This window comes from Acartia tonsa, chromosome 4 (genome assembly GCF_053477335.1).
Source record: "Acartia tonsa isolate MP-2025a chromosome 4, ASM5347733v1, whole genome shotgun sequence".
In the NCBI taxonomy this organism is placed as follows: domain Eukaryota; kingdom Metazoa; phylum Arthropoda; class Copepoda; order Calanoida; family Acartiidae; genus Acartia; species Acartia tonsa.
In genome coordinates this window covers 36422698-36437130 of record NC_137263.1, presented here as the reverse complement: position 1 = coordinate 36437130, position 14433 = coordinate 36422698, and the positions used below count along the sequence as shown (strand labels likewise).

At 36.0% G+C, this 14433-nt stretch overlaps 1 protein-coding gene across 24 annotated transcripts in view; it reads right to left on the bottom strand.

Moving 5' to 3' along the window:
- The window catches only part of Gapvd1 (GTPase activating protein and VPS9 domains 1), a 33379-nt gene that overhangs the window by 18202 nt on the left and 744 nt on the right, over positions 1 to 14433 (bottom strand). For 23 of the 24 annotated variants that reach the window (XR_013878816.1, XR_013878817.1, XR_013878823.1 and 20 more), the window contains exons 2-24: positions 14346 to 14425; positions 13840 to 13932; positions 13232 to 13288; positions 12901 to 12949; positions 12516 to 12595; positions 11883 to 12032; positions 11248 to 11457; positions 10796 to 10923; positions 9775 to 9942; positions 9355 to 9416; positions 6594 to 6735; positions 6087 to 6196; positions 5689 to 5964; positions 5424 to 5623; positions 5023 to 5140; positions 4673 to 4774; positions 4240 to 4311; positions 3585 to 3907; positions 3101 to 3314; positions 2680 to 2838; positions 2263 to 2419; positions 1323 to 1403; positions 324 to 1102 (exon numbers count right to left, since the gene is read on the bottom strand). Coding sequence is in view for 1 of the 24 variants with exons in the window: in XM_080157865.1 (XP_080013991.1) it covers positions 324 to 1102; positions 1323 to 1403; positions 2263 to 2419; positions 2680 to 2838; positions 3101 to 3314; positions 3585 to 3907; positions 4240 to 4311; positions 4673 to 4774; positions 5023 to 5140; positions 5424 to 5623; positions 5689 to 5964; positions 6087 to 6196; positions 6594 to 6735; positions 9355 to 9416; positions 9775 to 9942; positions 10796 to 10923; positions 11248 to 11457; positions 11883 to 12032; positions 12516 to 12595; positions 12901 to 12948; positions 13231 to 13288; positions 13840 to 13932; positions 14346 to 14416 (3801 nt within the window). In the remaining 23 variants the exon portion in view is untranslated. Of the gene's footprint in view, positions 1 to 323; positions 1103 to 1322; positions 1404 to 2262; positions 2420 to 2679; positions 2839 to 3100; positions 3315 to 3584; positions 3908 to 4239; positions 4312 to 4672; positions 4775 to 5022; positions 5141 to 5423; positions 5624 to 5688; positions 5965 to 6086; positions 6197 to 6593; positions 6736 to 9354; positions 9417 to 9774; positions 9943 to 10795; positions 10924 to 11247; positions 11458 to 11882; positions 12033 to 12515; positions 12596 to 12900; positions 12950 to 13230; positions 13289 to 13839; positions 13933 to 14345; positions 14426 to 14433 lie in introns of all 24 variants that reach the window. The other variant, XM_080157865.1, reaches the window with a different exon arrangement.

Below are 14433 nucleotides of genomic sequence, written 5' to 3'. Positions count from 1 at the left end.
TTTTGGCAATATTCGTTACCAGCAATATTTTACCGTGAACTGCAGTAGATCCGAAGGTTCTTATGGATCCAGGATAGGTTTTTACCTATTTGGGCGGGCATGCACCTCCACCCTAAAAGGGAAGTCGACCCTGGAAAACAATAACCCCCGTAAAAGTTTGTTTTCATTTTCTTCTCAAAACTAAAAAATGATTTCAGAGGGAAAAGTAAAACCGTTATAAAAATAGTGATAAGTTTGACTGACATTAAGCTCAAAAAAAGAAATGTAATTACAATTATAGACTACCTATCAAAGCTATTTTTCTTAAATGACCAAAACCTTACTTCTGAAAGCATTAGCCGCAGCTTTCTTTTGGCATCCTCAAAAATAACACTTGGCTCCAGGTTTGACAGATCCAGGTCGTCCAGCCCTCCAGCTGCGCCATCAGGCTCGTCACCCTCCGGCTTAACAATGCTAACTAGCACTTCATCCGGTTTCCCGCCATTTTTGCCGCCGTCCGCCGAATCGGTGGAAGCTGGTTGTTTCCTATACTTTGCCAAAATGTCGTCAGTGTTTTCGTGGAGAACAGAGGCACGAGCTCCGTCTGGAACATCGCCGTGGCTGTTGATTTCAGCCTGTTCGGGTATGTTAAATGTATCATGGCTAAGCCGTTCAGATATTCTAAAATCCTCGGCCGCCTTTGATCCCCGTCCGCCGCCGCGATTGCGTCCAATTTTAGGAAGTTTAAAATTTTTGAAAAAATTATTTCGATCCCGCTTGCTTATAATTCCATCATCCTTGTCGGCTGATTTGTCGAAGCTAATACTTTTGGGGATCGCACCGGTAGCAGCCATTGAGTTAATTTTAGGCTCCTCCTGGACAGATCCTCCGCCGATCGACGTGGCGACGCTGACTGACGAGTTGCTGCGTGATTTTGCCGGCGGCGGAATGGCCTCCACCGAGGCAGCACTGCCGTCCTGACTGCTGGCGCTTGATGCTATGCTGGTTGTGGATAGACGCACAGAAGTTGACAAGGTTGATATGTCAGCAGTGCTGACGGAAAAATTATCGACAGAACCGTCAGTTGTGGTGGTCATAGTTTCCTCCAGGCTGACGACTGTACCTGGAAACAATAAAGAGTTGATCATCATCAATAATAATTTGATAAAATAGATAAATCGCAATATAATATCGAAGATTGTAACCTATAACTTGACATTTACGACATTCTAGTAATTGATAGACAGACAAAAATAAAACAAAACATTTAATAAAAATGAATATCAATTACAATCTGCCAAAGAAATAAATATTAGCAAAATAGTTTATTATAAAATGTATACCTGAAGCAGTCTCTACCAGGCTGCTGCTGGCAGTTACATGAACACTGTGGCCACCGCTACTACTGGGCACTAACGGCTTCTAGAAAATGATAAAACATGTTTTTTAACTATCAGAAAAGAGGAATAATGAAAAGCAAAAACCTTATATATACAGCTTCCCGAAGACATAGTTTTAAGGCTAAATTAAACACAAGGGGGGGGGGGTGATGCAACCATCTCGTAATCAATGATTAAATGACACTTAGAATCTTACGAAACATGGCATGAGTAATCCTTGGTAGGTCTATTTTCCCTAAATTGAACAAAAAGTTGAAAAAAAATGAATTAATAAGCTTAGACTTTCAGTTCAAAGTCATCTTTTGATAAGAAAGTACTCAAATTTTATAATTAATATTAAAAATTTAAAATGGCAAGAAAAGTGACCAAAAAGGTTGGAAAACGCGTGTCCAAGCGTTCCCCAAGAAAAGCCATGAAATCCAAAAGCTCCTCTAAAAGTGCTGGGTATTCTAAGGACTCAATGGATATGGCAAAGTCTTCCGACGTAATGAACCAGCCCTCAAGCAGAACTCAAACAAAAGTTAGAGAACAACGGAAAAATATGAACGTTGAACATGGCATCAAGCGGGCTAACGTGAAAAAGCATGTTGACACCCATAAGAAGGATTCTGTGAGACAAAAGAGGAAGCAGCATGTACGGGCAAAGAGGAGGACCAAGGGAAAGCACGAGGAGGAGAGAGAGATGGTCGAAGAGATGTAGTCAAATTTTAAATTTTTAAATTTCCATTTCTAATTTAATAAATGTTTCTAAGAATTTTTATTACCTATTTATTCTTCAACAATAGAAGATACATCAAATACCTAGCGATTTAGACTTGCGGATATATTGCTATGAAGTAGCTGCGTTACCAAAACAATAAAATCAAATTCATGAATTATCCCTTGAGAATGCTTTCATGGTGGTGATGGCGGGACATGGAGGTGGCGGAGGCGTCACTGTCCCGCCGTTTGTCCCGCGGATCTGAATTTGACCGGCCAAATTCCGCCCATTGTTCAACAGCTACGTTTCTTACGGATGATGATGGGTGAAACAACATTCTGATTCAAATGAATTACTTAAATTTAGTAAAACTTTTTATTATCATATTCGTTGGATTAAAAGCTTTGGATACTTATATTGAATTTTGATTATTTGGTTTCAAAATAGTAGTATCCAAACTTTTTTCAACTGATATTTTAAAAATCTACATACGGGGTAATTTGGTTTATCATAATTGGGTATGTCCATTAATCTTTATCCCAAAGATCCCTGGTGATGTATAAACTTCTAAATAAAATCAACAATTTAAGTTTTTTTCCTTGATGAGGATGATGTTGATCCCGGACCTCTGTGATGTCCATGGTGTCCTATCCCATGCGCCCCCACACCAACAACACCCCCGCCATCCTCGTATTCGTTCAGGTCAAGGCGTTGTAGCAGGTGGTCAGGGTCGCTGCGCGTTGTGTCATCAGTAAACCTTTATTAATCACCACATTTTTATACAATTTGTGAAGTTTAGTTTTTAAGGTTTATACAATTATATATTTAAAGCGGCGCAACTATGTATCAATTAGGATGTGCCCGTTTGGCCATAACTCGGAGTATTGGATACACTCTTTAAAACAAATTGTCACAAATCCTTTTAAAGGAAATATAAAAAATATAAAAAAATCACAAAATTTAGCAAAATTTAAGAACTTCTATTTATGAAAATAAGACAAAATGAAAATGTGCAATTCCTGGTGTCATCGCTGCGCGCAACTGATATGCTATCGTCCGGGTCAAAATCTCTCATCCTGAAGCTCTCTGTGTCCGAGGCCAGCACGTCCATCGACCAGGCCTCGCTGTTCGTCTCACCGATGTCCAAAAGCGGCCCAGAGTTGTTGCCACCGCCGGAGGCTGCGTTGCTAAGGTTGCCGTCCGCAGGTATAGCCAGGCTATCCAGATTACGAGATCTAGACACAATAAATGTAATATAATAATATTGTATGCATTTTAAGACAAAGTTTAAACTAAAGTAAACTTCCCGCACAGCTTCTATTAACAATAGAAAACATCGGCTTTTATTAGTAAATTGTGAATTTATTTTTATTCAGACATATGGCGCCACCATAACTTTTTCTAACAATAAAAAAACCCAGCTAATTCAAACCCATCAGGTGCGTATTTGACAATAAAAAATATTTTCAAAGGCTTTATCAAAAGTCAATGCTTAAGTCATTTACCTTGAATTAAATTCATCTCCGGGTCTACCCCTGAGCAGGTACTCCAAGGTGGGCGGTTCACCCACAGTTTCTGTATCACTAGACAACACATCCGTTGACCATGTATCACTAACCATCGAAACGGCCTCATCCCTGTCCCCAGCCGCGCCTGTGCTGCCCAACTGGCCGACACGGCCGCGACGCACTTCGGGTTTGATCTCGAAGCGGCCGAATCGCTCCTCCATGTCGGGTTCGCCGTTCTTGCGGCGGCTGTTGAGTACGTTGTCGTTCCGGTCACCCTCCAGGTTGGGCGGACCCCGGTCGTCGTGGGGATTAACAACAGCCTATATTATAGTTCCAAGTCATTAGATTTAATTTAAATCAAGAATAAACCCGTTAATTTTCATAAAATACGACCCAAGTCCAATGTTATAAAACTTGGTACACTGGAGGAGACCACTAAGATTCTAATTGTGAGTCAATTGAAATTGGGTTGGCTTATTTTTCTCTTATCTTATTTTCAATTAAAGTAAGTATCTTATTTAATATTAAAAAGATTGTCACAAAAATGACATTATTATCATCAAACAAGAATAACATTACAACTAAATTATGACGGACAGACAAACAATTAATTATAATGTCGTTTTAGCTATGTTTGACATGAAATTGTTGCCTGTTCTTGTTGATGTCCATGATGATGATGAATATGATGATTATTATGCCCATGGTCATCCTCTTCAGACACCTACAAAACATGATTGAAGTGCCAGAAAAATTTATTTACTTTACCGCCCTTTATTGCCATTAATATGATTTGAAATAACACTAAAAGAAACCAATAAGAAATTAAACTAGTCCACTTTCCAAGGATTTTCAACAACAAAATTACATATTTCAAGGAGTTTTTTCATCATTATTTGATTTTAAACCAACCAAACACTCTTACTTTTATAAAAAAAAAAGAGTAACTCTAAAATAGATGATTATAAGAAAAAATCTCTATTTGTTGTGAACTAAACACTTAAAATATTTTTCTTAAATTCTTAAAACTTTTGGGTACCTTGTCAAAATTGGCTAAACACACACACACACACATGTGATTATACCTGACTGGAGGGAGTATCACGTCCCGAAACATTGGGGGTCCCTCGGCCACTCACATTCGCTGATACCATGTCCGACAGGTTGTCTATGATTGGATCTTCAACCTTTACAAATTAAAACAAAATTATGATTTTCTTTCACATTGAAAATTGCTATTGAAATTAAAATTAACTGTCGATTGCACTAGTAGCATATTGTTTTTACCCTTTATATAAAAAGCCACCAAAAATAACAAAACAAAATATAAAAACAAGGTAATAGTGGAAAACTCTCCCAAAATCAAATTCTAATTAGGTAACAACTTATCCTTTTGGATATTCAAGTACAATTGAGCTAAAAATTTTATTCTGACCTGGTCTACTTCATCCTCTAAACTGGAGGCCACCGAATGATTGGATGCAGCCTCTGATATTGCCTCCAGGTTGTCTGACGTGTTGCCAATTGAACCCTCGTCGTGAGACAGGGAAAACCTGATCAAAAAAAATATTAATATCTAATTTCAGAAAAACTTATCCCTTTTTAAAATAAAAAAAACAGATAATTGGCCATTCGTGTATGTTTTTGATGTCTCAATAAAGGGCCATACATTATTTATGACGAGAAAGAATTAAATAAAATTAATTGCTGGAAAACTGAAAAACTATAGGTATTCCTTTTTTTAAGATTACGAAATAAAGTTTATAACTAACAAATACTTTTAAGAGCATTAACTATTCTTATAGATAAAAATTTTGTTGATTTTATAATTCCTACCTTGTTCTCTTCTCCATGACCTCTCCACCAGAGCCAGCAATGCTACCCTCTCCACGAAAGGACATGGAGTCGTCAAACCCGACATAGTTGATCTTGATCTTGCCGCTGGACTGGTGTGCCGTGTTCTTCTTGAGGACTGACTCCTCAGAGGCCAGGCCAGGTAATTCTGGGGGTCCGTCGTGGATTGGGATCACTAGAACCTTAAATACAAAATAAACTTTAGTATGCAACAGAATTCCTAAATACATGATATTGCATTTTTTACCTTATCTGGCGAAGACTGTGACAGGTTGGTAAAATTTTCATTTGTCGCCATTTTCGGCGACTTTGCCTTGGCGCCAACATTCGACAGCTTAGCGGTCAGGCTGGCCTTGTGCTTGGCAAAGCTGGCCGGTGAGCTGGTGCTGCTAGCCTCGTCCAAGTCGATACTGTCTGAATTAGCGTCCGCCGCCTTGCTGTTGGGCGTAGAGGTGGACTTGCGGCGGCCAGGCACAGCGGCGGGTAGAGATGACAGCAGTTTAGTAATTTCTTCTTGGGTATCCTGGTATAAACAATAAACATGTTAAGCAGAGTGATATAATAAATAATAGCAAGAAACATTAGTGGTTTAATACACTAACTTTCTGGAAATATAGGTATTATAATAATGCTTATAATGATTACCTTATCAACTGAATCAATATCAGTTAAGTTTCTGAGCCAGTCAATAATCTCATGTAGTTGATCAGCACTGAGAAGGACAGACAGACGGAATGTATCAACTTGTACTGATCCTACAACATTTTATATTTCTAATTCCATTTTGTTAAAAAAATAAATAAAAACCTCTTATAATCGCAAAGGGAAAATCAGGTCTTGGGAATTTACAGACGCTTAGCTAAAAGCAATTCCCCATATGCCTAACAACTATATCCTTGCTTAGCTACCCTGTACCCTATATAACCTAACCTAATCAAAAGTAAAAGACAAACATACCAAAAACTATCCATTCCCTTATTTTCATTTTTTTTATTGTTCGACTAGACACATTTAGGGAAACCATCGTTAATTTATTTTGGTTTGAAATCTTTGTAACTAACCAAGACTTGACCTTGTGTAAAAGACTTTAAATAATAGTTTAAATCATTTTCATAAAAACCGGAAAAATAACAGGAAAGATGTAATAAATGCCTGCAGGCTCGACGGAGGTCTCAATAATCTCCTGGACCAGGTTGGAGACGCAGTGCCGGTCAAACTCCGAGTAGAGGTCCTCGTGGGCGGGGTTGATCTGCTCCCACTTGCAAAGGGCCAAGGTCTGGATTATCTGCCCTACCTGAATACAGATTGCTGTAGCAATTGAGATTATACAAGAATCAAAGGCCTGTGCTAAATCCAAAGGGCATAAATATCAAATAAAATGTATTGTTTTCTTTGTTAAAAGCAATTACAACATGATATAAAGGGTGTGCAAAAAAATGCGGACTTTTTTAAAATTTAGATTGCGCGGCTTGTGTTAATAGTAGAAAAACGTTATGCATACCATTAGAACCGCTATGAAGTCTATTTTTTGGAAATATAAAAACGATTCCTGTGCTACGTATAGTTTATGAGCGATGTGGTAAAATGTCCCAACTGCCTTAAAACTTGACTTGCGAGTAAATCATTAAAGATTAAAGTATATAAAAAAATATGTACCTTTTTAAAATTCAAATTGCGCGGCTTGTGTTAATAGTAGAACAACGTTATGCATTCCGTTAGAACCGGTATGAAGTCTATTTTGTGGAAATATAAGAACCATTACTGTGCTACTTATAATTTAGGAGCTACATAGAAGAATATCCCAACTGACTGAAAACATGACTTGAGAGTAAATCATCAAGGATAAAAAAAAAGTGTGTGCAAAAATGCGGACATTTTTAAAATTCAAACTGCTCGGCATGTGTGAATAGTAGAAAAATGCTATGTATATCGTTAGAACCGTCATAAGCTCTATTTTTTGGAAATATAAGTACAATTTCTGTGCTATTTTTAGTTTAGGAGCTGTATTGATAAATGTGAGAAAAGTGGAAAAATTTAATCTTTAATGATTTACTCGCAAGTCAAGTTTTAAGTCAGTTGGGACATTCTACCACATAGCTCATAAATTATACGTATGGTATGCATAACGTTTTTCTACTATTAACACAAGCTGAGCAATTAGAATTTTAAAAATGTACGTATTTTTATTTGCATACCCTTTAATTTAATCTTTAATGATTTACTCGCAAGTCAAGTTTTAAGCCAGTTGGGACATTTTACCACATAGCTCATAAACTATACGTAGCACAGGAATCGTTTTTATATTTCCAAAAAATAGACTGCATAACGGTTCTAATGGTATGCATAACGTTTTTCTACTATTAACACAAGCCGCGCAATCTAAATTTTAATCATAATTTTAATAGCGGAAAATAATGAGCAAAATATAGTAAAAATTTCTTATAGCTTTTGTACTATGCAAAATTTTAATCCTATTTAGTATAAAGGGACAAGGAACTAGGATTATGAAAAACAATTTTAAGTGAGATTTTCAGGGAGTAAGGGAGGGGACAATGGGCAATTAATTCAATTTAAGAGTTTTTGGTGAAAGACTATGAAATCAAGATTAATCCAGAAAATATGGAGGAAATTATAAAGGGAGAGTTAAAACAATACAGAAAACTATAAAATAAGAAAAAAGTTCCAAGAAAAAAGCATTCATTTAAAAATTAGATTACCAGCCCATCAGACTGACGTAACCATTCTGTAATTAATAACTAGAAAAATCTCCCTGGAAGTTGGAACCCATTCAACCCATAGCCCAATAACCCAAAAGAGGACTATCCACGAACAAGAGCACGTGATTCTAAGTACCTTCCAGCATTGATCCTGAGTATTTTCTTTCAGAATATAATAGGTCACCATATATTATTGATATATTGACGAGAAAATTTATGTTTCACCACTTCAAGTTGAAGAAAAGTAAAAAAATGTCCACCATAATTAGTTAAAATTCTATCAAACGTTTTGTTGAGTTCGGGGTGTCTTTAATTGTCCATGTTGTCAAACGATAAAAATAAAAAAAATGTCAAAAGCACATTTACTATATCTTATATGTATGTTTAAATTATTGCTATTATGGATTAATTTACAATCTATATAATACGAGTATTCGCATATGCATCATCAAATATCCATTTTATTAAAAGAATTAGCTTCATAAAAGTTTTCAAAATCAATTAAAATACCTAAAAAAAACATGGTGAAACATAAATTTTCTCGTCAATATATCAATAATATATGGTGACCTATTATATTCTGAAAGAAAATACTTAGGGTCAATGCTGGAAGGTACTTGGAATCATGTGCTCTCGTTCGTGGATAGTCCTCTTTAATTGGGTTCTTAGGAGTGTTTATTAAACAAATATCACAATAAAGTTTTCATCTATGAAATGATATTTTCTGGAGAGAAAATAATTGTTAAAACCAGCCATCTTATAACAAATCAAGTTTATTGATACTTGTCTGCAATATTCAATTCTAACACACGAGTAGCGGCATTTAGTGCGCTAGTACCCAGTCAGTCAGAAACTGCTAAATTCTTGCACATTCCCTTTAAGCCAGTACCCAAAGTCTGAGACTCCTAAAAATTGATTATTCGATCCATTGTCCCCTCCCTTACTCCCTGGAGATTTTGCTCTTCTCCCCTCTCCCTTTCTTATACAATTCCCTTTATTTTCAGCACAAAACAAGTTCTACCGAAATTCTAAAAGGAATTAATTTGCTGGATCACAGCCCATAAATCCTAAATTAGTTTTTATTGATTAACACTATGCACCAAACGCACCTATTCTAAAACCAATAATCCTATTATATGTATGTATGTACTGTACATATATTATAACAGATATAAATTATACTTATTATATTTTACCTGCATTAGATTGAATCTAGCAATGAAGGTGATTGGCATGTCAATAATTCCCATTGGTTCTGCAAGTCAAATACACTTAATTAAATTCTCAACATTGCATAAAAGTTTTTTACTACCTTTATATTGATGTCTTATATTAGGTTTTTTGTCTGTCAGTTAAAATCTTGCTAACCACTGAACCGATTAAGTTCTTAAATTCAGGGAAGCTCAACATATGTTCCAGAATTGTTATAGGCCATTTAAAAATAAAATTTAAGGGGTAAAGATGGTTTTATGCCATTTTTCTGCACCATCTCTATCTATTTAACTGGGATGCAAGGGGCGCAGCCGCTAGATCCATATAATTTATTTAGTAAAAAAGATACATCTGCTCGTACATAGACTGCCAAAATTAAAGATTTTTAAAATTAAGTGTTCCTGGATCAGCTATTGCCGGACAGATGAACAAAGTGAACAAGAGATCCACACACACGGTGTAGATCTCCTTGTTGTCGATGTTGTCGTTGTTGCGCTGCTTCATCTGGGCGAAGAGGAAGCGCATGATGTTGGCTAGGTGGATGGGGAACCGATGGAAGTTTTTCTTGATTCCTGTATAAATTGGTAACAAAAATTAGTAACTTAACTAAACATATAAGCAAAATAATCGCTATACATATCGATTTTTGCGAAAATATTAAACAAGTCAGGTTTTAAAATATAGAATGCAAGAGAGAAGACTAAGTACAAGAAAAGTATTGAGAATTTATCCTCATATTTTATATAGTTCTATAGGTAATATTCAATATTATGATGTGTTTAAATTAGGGTTGGTAATCCGGAATCCGGATCCGGGATCCGGAATCCGCCCAATTTTTGGGCCAATTTTGGAATCCGAATCCGGATCCGGAATCCGTTTTTTAAAAGCGGATTCCGGATTCTGAATTGGTAAGCTAAAATTAGCGTCTTAAGTTTTTTCTTTCAACTTACCCTTTTTGAAGGCAAAGATTATCATCATTATATATAATATCTTTTAAAATCTGGTTCAGTTCTCGGAAGTGAATTATAGAAAAAAAACAAAAACATTAATTTTTAGGACATATGTACTAATGTAGCACTTAAATTTTATAATTTTTAAAAAAAGGCCTTTTAAAATATTGCTAGAATCCGGAATCCGAATCCGGAATCCGCCAAAAATAAGAATCCGGAATCCGCCACTTTTTTTGACGGATTCTTTTAAGAATCCGGAATCCGAATCCGGCCCAAAAATTCGACGGATTGCCATCACTAGTTTAAATATACTCCACCTTTCGAAATTTCAATATCACAGTCATGTGTTTGTTTTTGAGTTAGATGTTAATTTGTCAAGATTTACCAAAGGTCCCCGAAAGCTTTTAATAATTTACATTCCGCTGTCCCATGCCTACTGGCAGTTGTTATTAAGGCAAGTAGGTATAAAACATACCTTGTATAAAATGCTTAGCGTGTTCTACCAACTTCTTGATAATGAACTTCCTATGTAGCTTGAGGTTGTGCTCGTACTCGGGGGTCCCGGGCTGACCGAATCTTTTCACGCGCTCCTCGGGCGGGAACCTGGATGGAGTAAAAAAAAGTTAAGACAAAAGTTGTTGCATTAAAGGAAAATTGTAAACGAAGATTTTAAGTTACCTCAACATTATCTTTGTAGCTTTAAGATCAAGCAAAAATGTTAAATAAAAAGTTTTACTTCGTTGGTAGATACTTAACGGTATGCCCAACAGCAAAACGAATGCAGCGTTACACTACACTAACACCCAATAAACAAAAAAAACTCACACACATTCTAAGGACGTAATTTAATTCTCCTGCTATCCGCGTCTGTCACAGCGTGAATTATAATGAAACCTGTGGGTTGTTGTTAGTTAAAATCGTTTCAACCTGTAAACCGCCTTTGATGGGTCGATATCCAGAAAAATTTCGTCATCCGTGAGCAGCTGCAGTATGGGGTCATACAGGGCAGCTGTCAGGAACAGCTTAGAGCTGAACAGCTGTTCGCTAAATGCTCTGTAGAGGATGGATAGGGACTTGTTGCCGTGGCGCAGCAATTTTCGTGGATTTGCTGAGGATATCAACTGCAACTCAATCAATCTAAATAAGATTTTTTGTTAGGATTTTGAATTCTGGAATAAGAATCTATCAATTTAAACTGAAAATGTTGTCTTCTTAGATATTTTATATGAGAAGTTTATAAAAAATATTGACTTTCCTCACATCGTTCGACAAATTTTGTTACTTTAACGAATAAATGTACCATTTCCTCCTTTGTTTGATAGAAAAATAACATGACTAGTGACTTCGCTACAAATGGATTTCTCCACATTCATTTTTATAACTTTTTTTCTGCTATCAAAAAAATAAAATATAGACCAATTGGTTTATCTCTTCTTTGTACATACCATTATTAATCTTGTTTAATACACGGTCAAGTTGTTTATGAGATTTTAGTTACACAAACACATTGATACATCAACCTACTATTTAGATTATGATAGTGTTTAAATATTCTTTGGTACCTCTTTAGAACTTTCATAACAAGTTTTTCATCCTCCTGCAAGACACAAGAACCAAAGAGCCCACAGAACAGAGAGTCCACAATATCTGGCATGTTCTCAATGTTAGGCACCCTGTCTCCAGCCGCAAGGCAGGTTCCAACCAAATCTGGAAGATATTTTTGTCCATGTTTGATTTGCCTTATTTTCGGAGAAATTTTTTAGTTTACGTAACTGTCATAAGTATAACTTTTGTCAGGTAATTCAATGTTATTCTTTCTTGACAGTTTTAAATACCTAATGGAATCAATAAAGCTAAAATAAACAAACAATAGTATATTCTAATCCTATCCTATTATATTAAGTAGTAAGCTTTTTTTGACTAGCGAAGGATCTCACGAAACGCTGAGCCGATCTTGTTTTCAGTCAAGCTCCTTAAAGGTCCAGCAAGGTTTTTAACTATTTTTGGTGAGGATACCAACACCCTCCTTATAAAAAATAACCCTTCCAATTTTTTTTCTTTTATAATCTTAAAATGAAAATAAAAAGGGGATCGACTTCTAAGTGCCCCTAGAGTCTTCTATGGGCGTATCCGCTAGTGTGCTTATAAAGTAGTAAGGTTTTTAGTTTGCAAAATGTGATGGACAATTTCCTGGATTGTTTCTCAATGCGACAAGGAACTGTGAGTACGCAGCCAGGTGGTGGGACAGTTGCTTGTATCCGTCCACAAAAGGTGTCTAGAATTAGATTTAGCATACAATATATCCTTTACAGTAAAGCTTCCAATAGTTGCAAGGAAGGTTTATATATAATCTATTTGGGAGGAGGGTACCGCAACCCTTCTAAGTTCTAAGAGAGATGGCGCCTTTAAATTTTTTCAATTGGAGAAAAATTTGAAGACAATCAAGTTTACTTCGTCTTCCTAAACCACGTTGAAAGCAAAATATTTACATGCTATTAATGGAGAAAAGTTAGGTACATAACATTTTTTAAAAATTGGCTAAAAATGTTTTTGAAAAGTTATGGTTGTATTGTATTAAACCTGATTGAGCAGATTGCAGCGTTGACAACAAAAATTTGGCTCCAGCCTATGAAGATACTTTGCTATTATAAAACACATTTTTTTTCAGGTTTTAGAATTCGAAACTTAAGCCCGTTGTGTACTTTATGATGACAGGCAATAACTTTTTGTACATATTAATCAAAAATTAATTTTAAAAATGAATTGATTAAACCACTTATTTAAAACCTTTTCTAGATAGAAGATAAGAAAACAATTTTTATAATGACTCCAATAATAAAAATTGTAAAAAAGCCAATCCTATACGAAATAACTTTTACATGGAGAAAATATACAAGTATCTACATTCCTGGACATAGTAAGGCCCTCCAGGTTGACACGTTGCATGTGAGCAATCCAGGCGGCCTGCAAATAATGGATATAATACATTAGGAATAATTTTTATCAAAAAAATAATATTAAGAATATTTAGAATATTGATGTATTTCAAAATGTTTGCATCTACTAAGCCAAGTACCAAAGTACCTTTTTTTAGAACGAACAGTCTTCACTAAAACGCAAATGTTAAGAGGTGTTTGGTTAGAGAATCGACCCAAGCCAACCCATACCAAAAGACGTTTACAATGTTTCTTCCTTAAAATGCAAGTACTTACAAACAAAGGTTGTGTTATCAATGGGTTAGTTGTCTACAATCCTATTGCATAAAGTAGGTGGGTTTTTGTTTGTCCGTTAGGATCTCGCTAACCACTGAAACGATCAATTTTTCAATAGCAGAGGAGCTTCATATGTGTCCCGGGATGGTTTTAAGCCATTTTTTACCCCCTTTATTACCCCTCGCAAGCAGAACATAAAATTATAGGAGTACATCCAATAGTTTTACAATAAATGATCGAGCCAAGTGACCAACAAGTGTCTGGTCGCACATATTTTTAACTTTGTATTATATCCATATTTCCCTGCGACAGCCGACGGCCAGCGTCGGAAACAGCTTCATTAAGGCTCTGTAGCTGTTTCTTCTCATAGCTAACGTAGATTTTCTCCTGCCTCAAAGATCTGAAATAAAATATATTTTGATTCTTATGTTTTTCTAATCCTACAGTACCTTATCCCTGCAAGGCTATTTTAACCATTTTTCTCTACCAAAAAATAAAATGACCTAATATCACCCCTCTTGTATTTATCATACTTTATGGAGTTTCCACCAAGTGAAACTATGATATCTACCGTGCTATTGAGGTAAAAGAATAGAGCGGCACAAACTATATATAACTCTACCCAAGGGTTGGGGACCCTGGGCCGACTTTTAATTGGGTCTTTGAATGTCAGCTAATAGCGTCGGAAAAAATAACATTTAGCTAAGTCGCTACTAAAGAGCATAAAGCAATTTTCAAGCAGAAGGGAAAAGTCCCCATCACTAGGGTCAGGTAGTTTTTTGGGTTGTACATCTATACTTGTACATTTATTACCTGGCCAGATCAACCAGCTCCTTGGCCTTGTCCTTCTCCTGCATGCTGCCTCCTGTTAGGTCCAGCGGCATTCAAACAATCTGTTCCA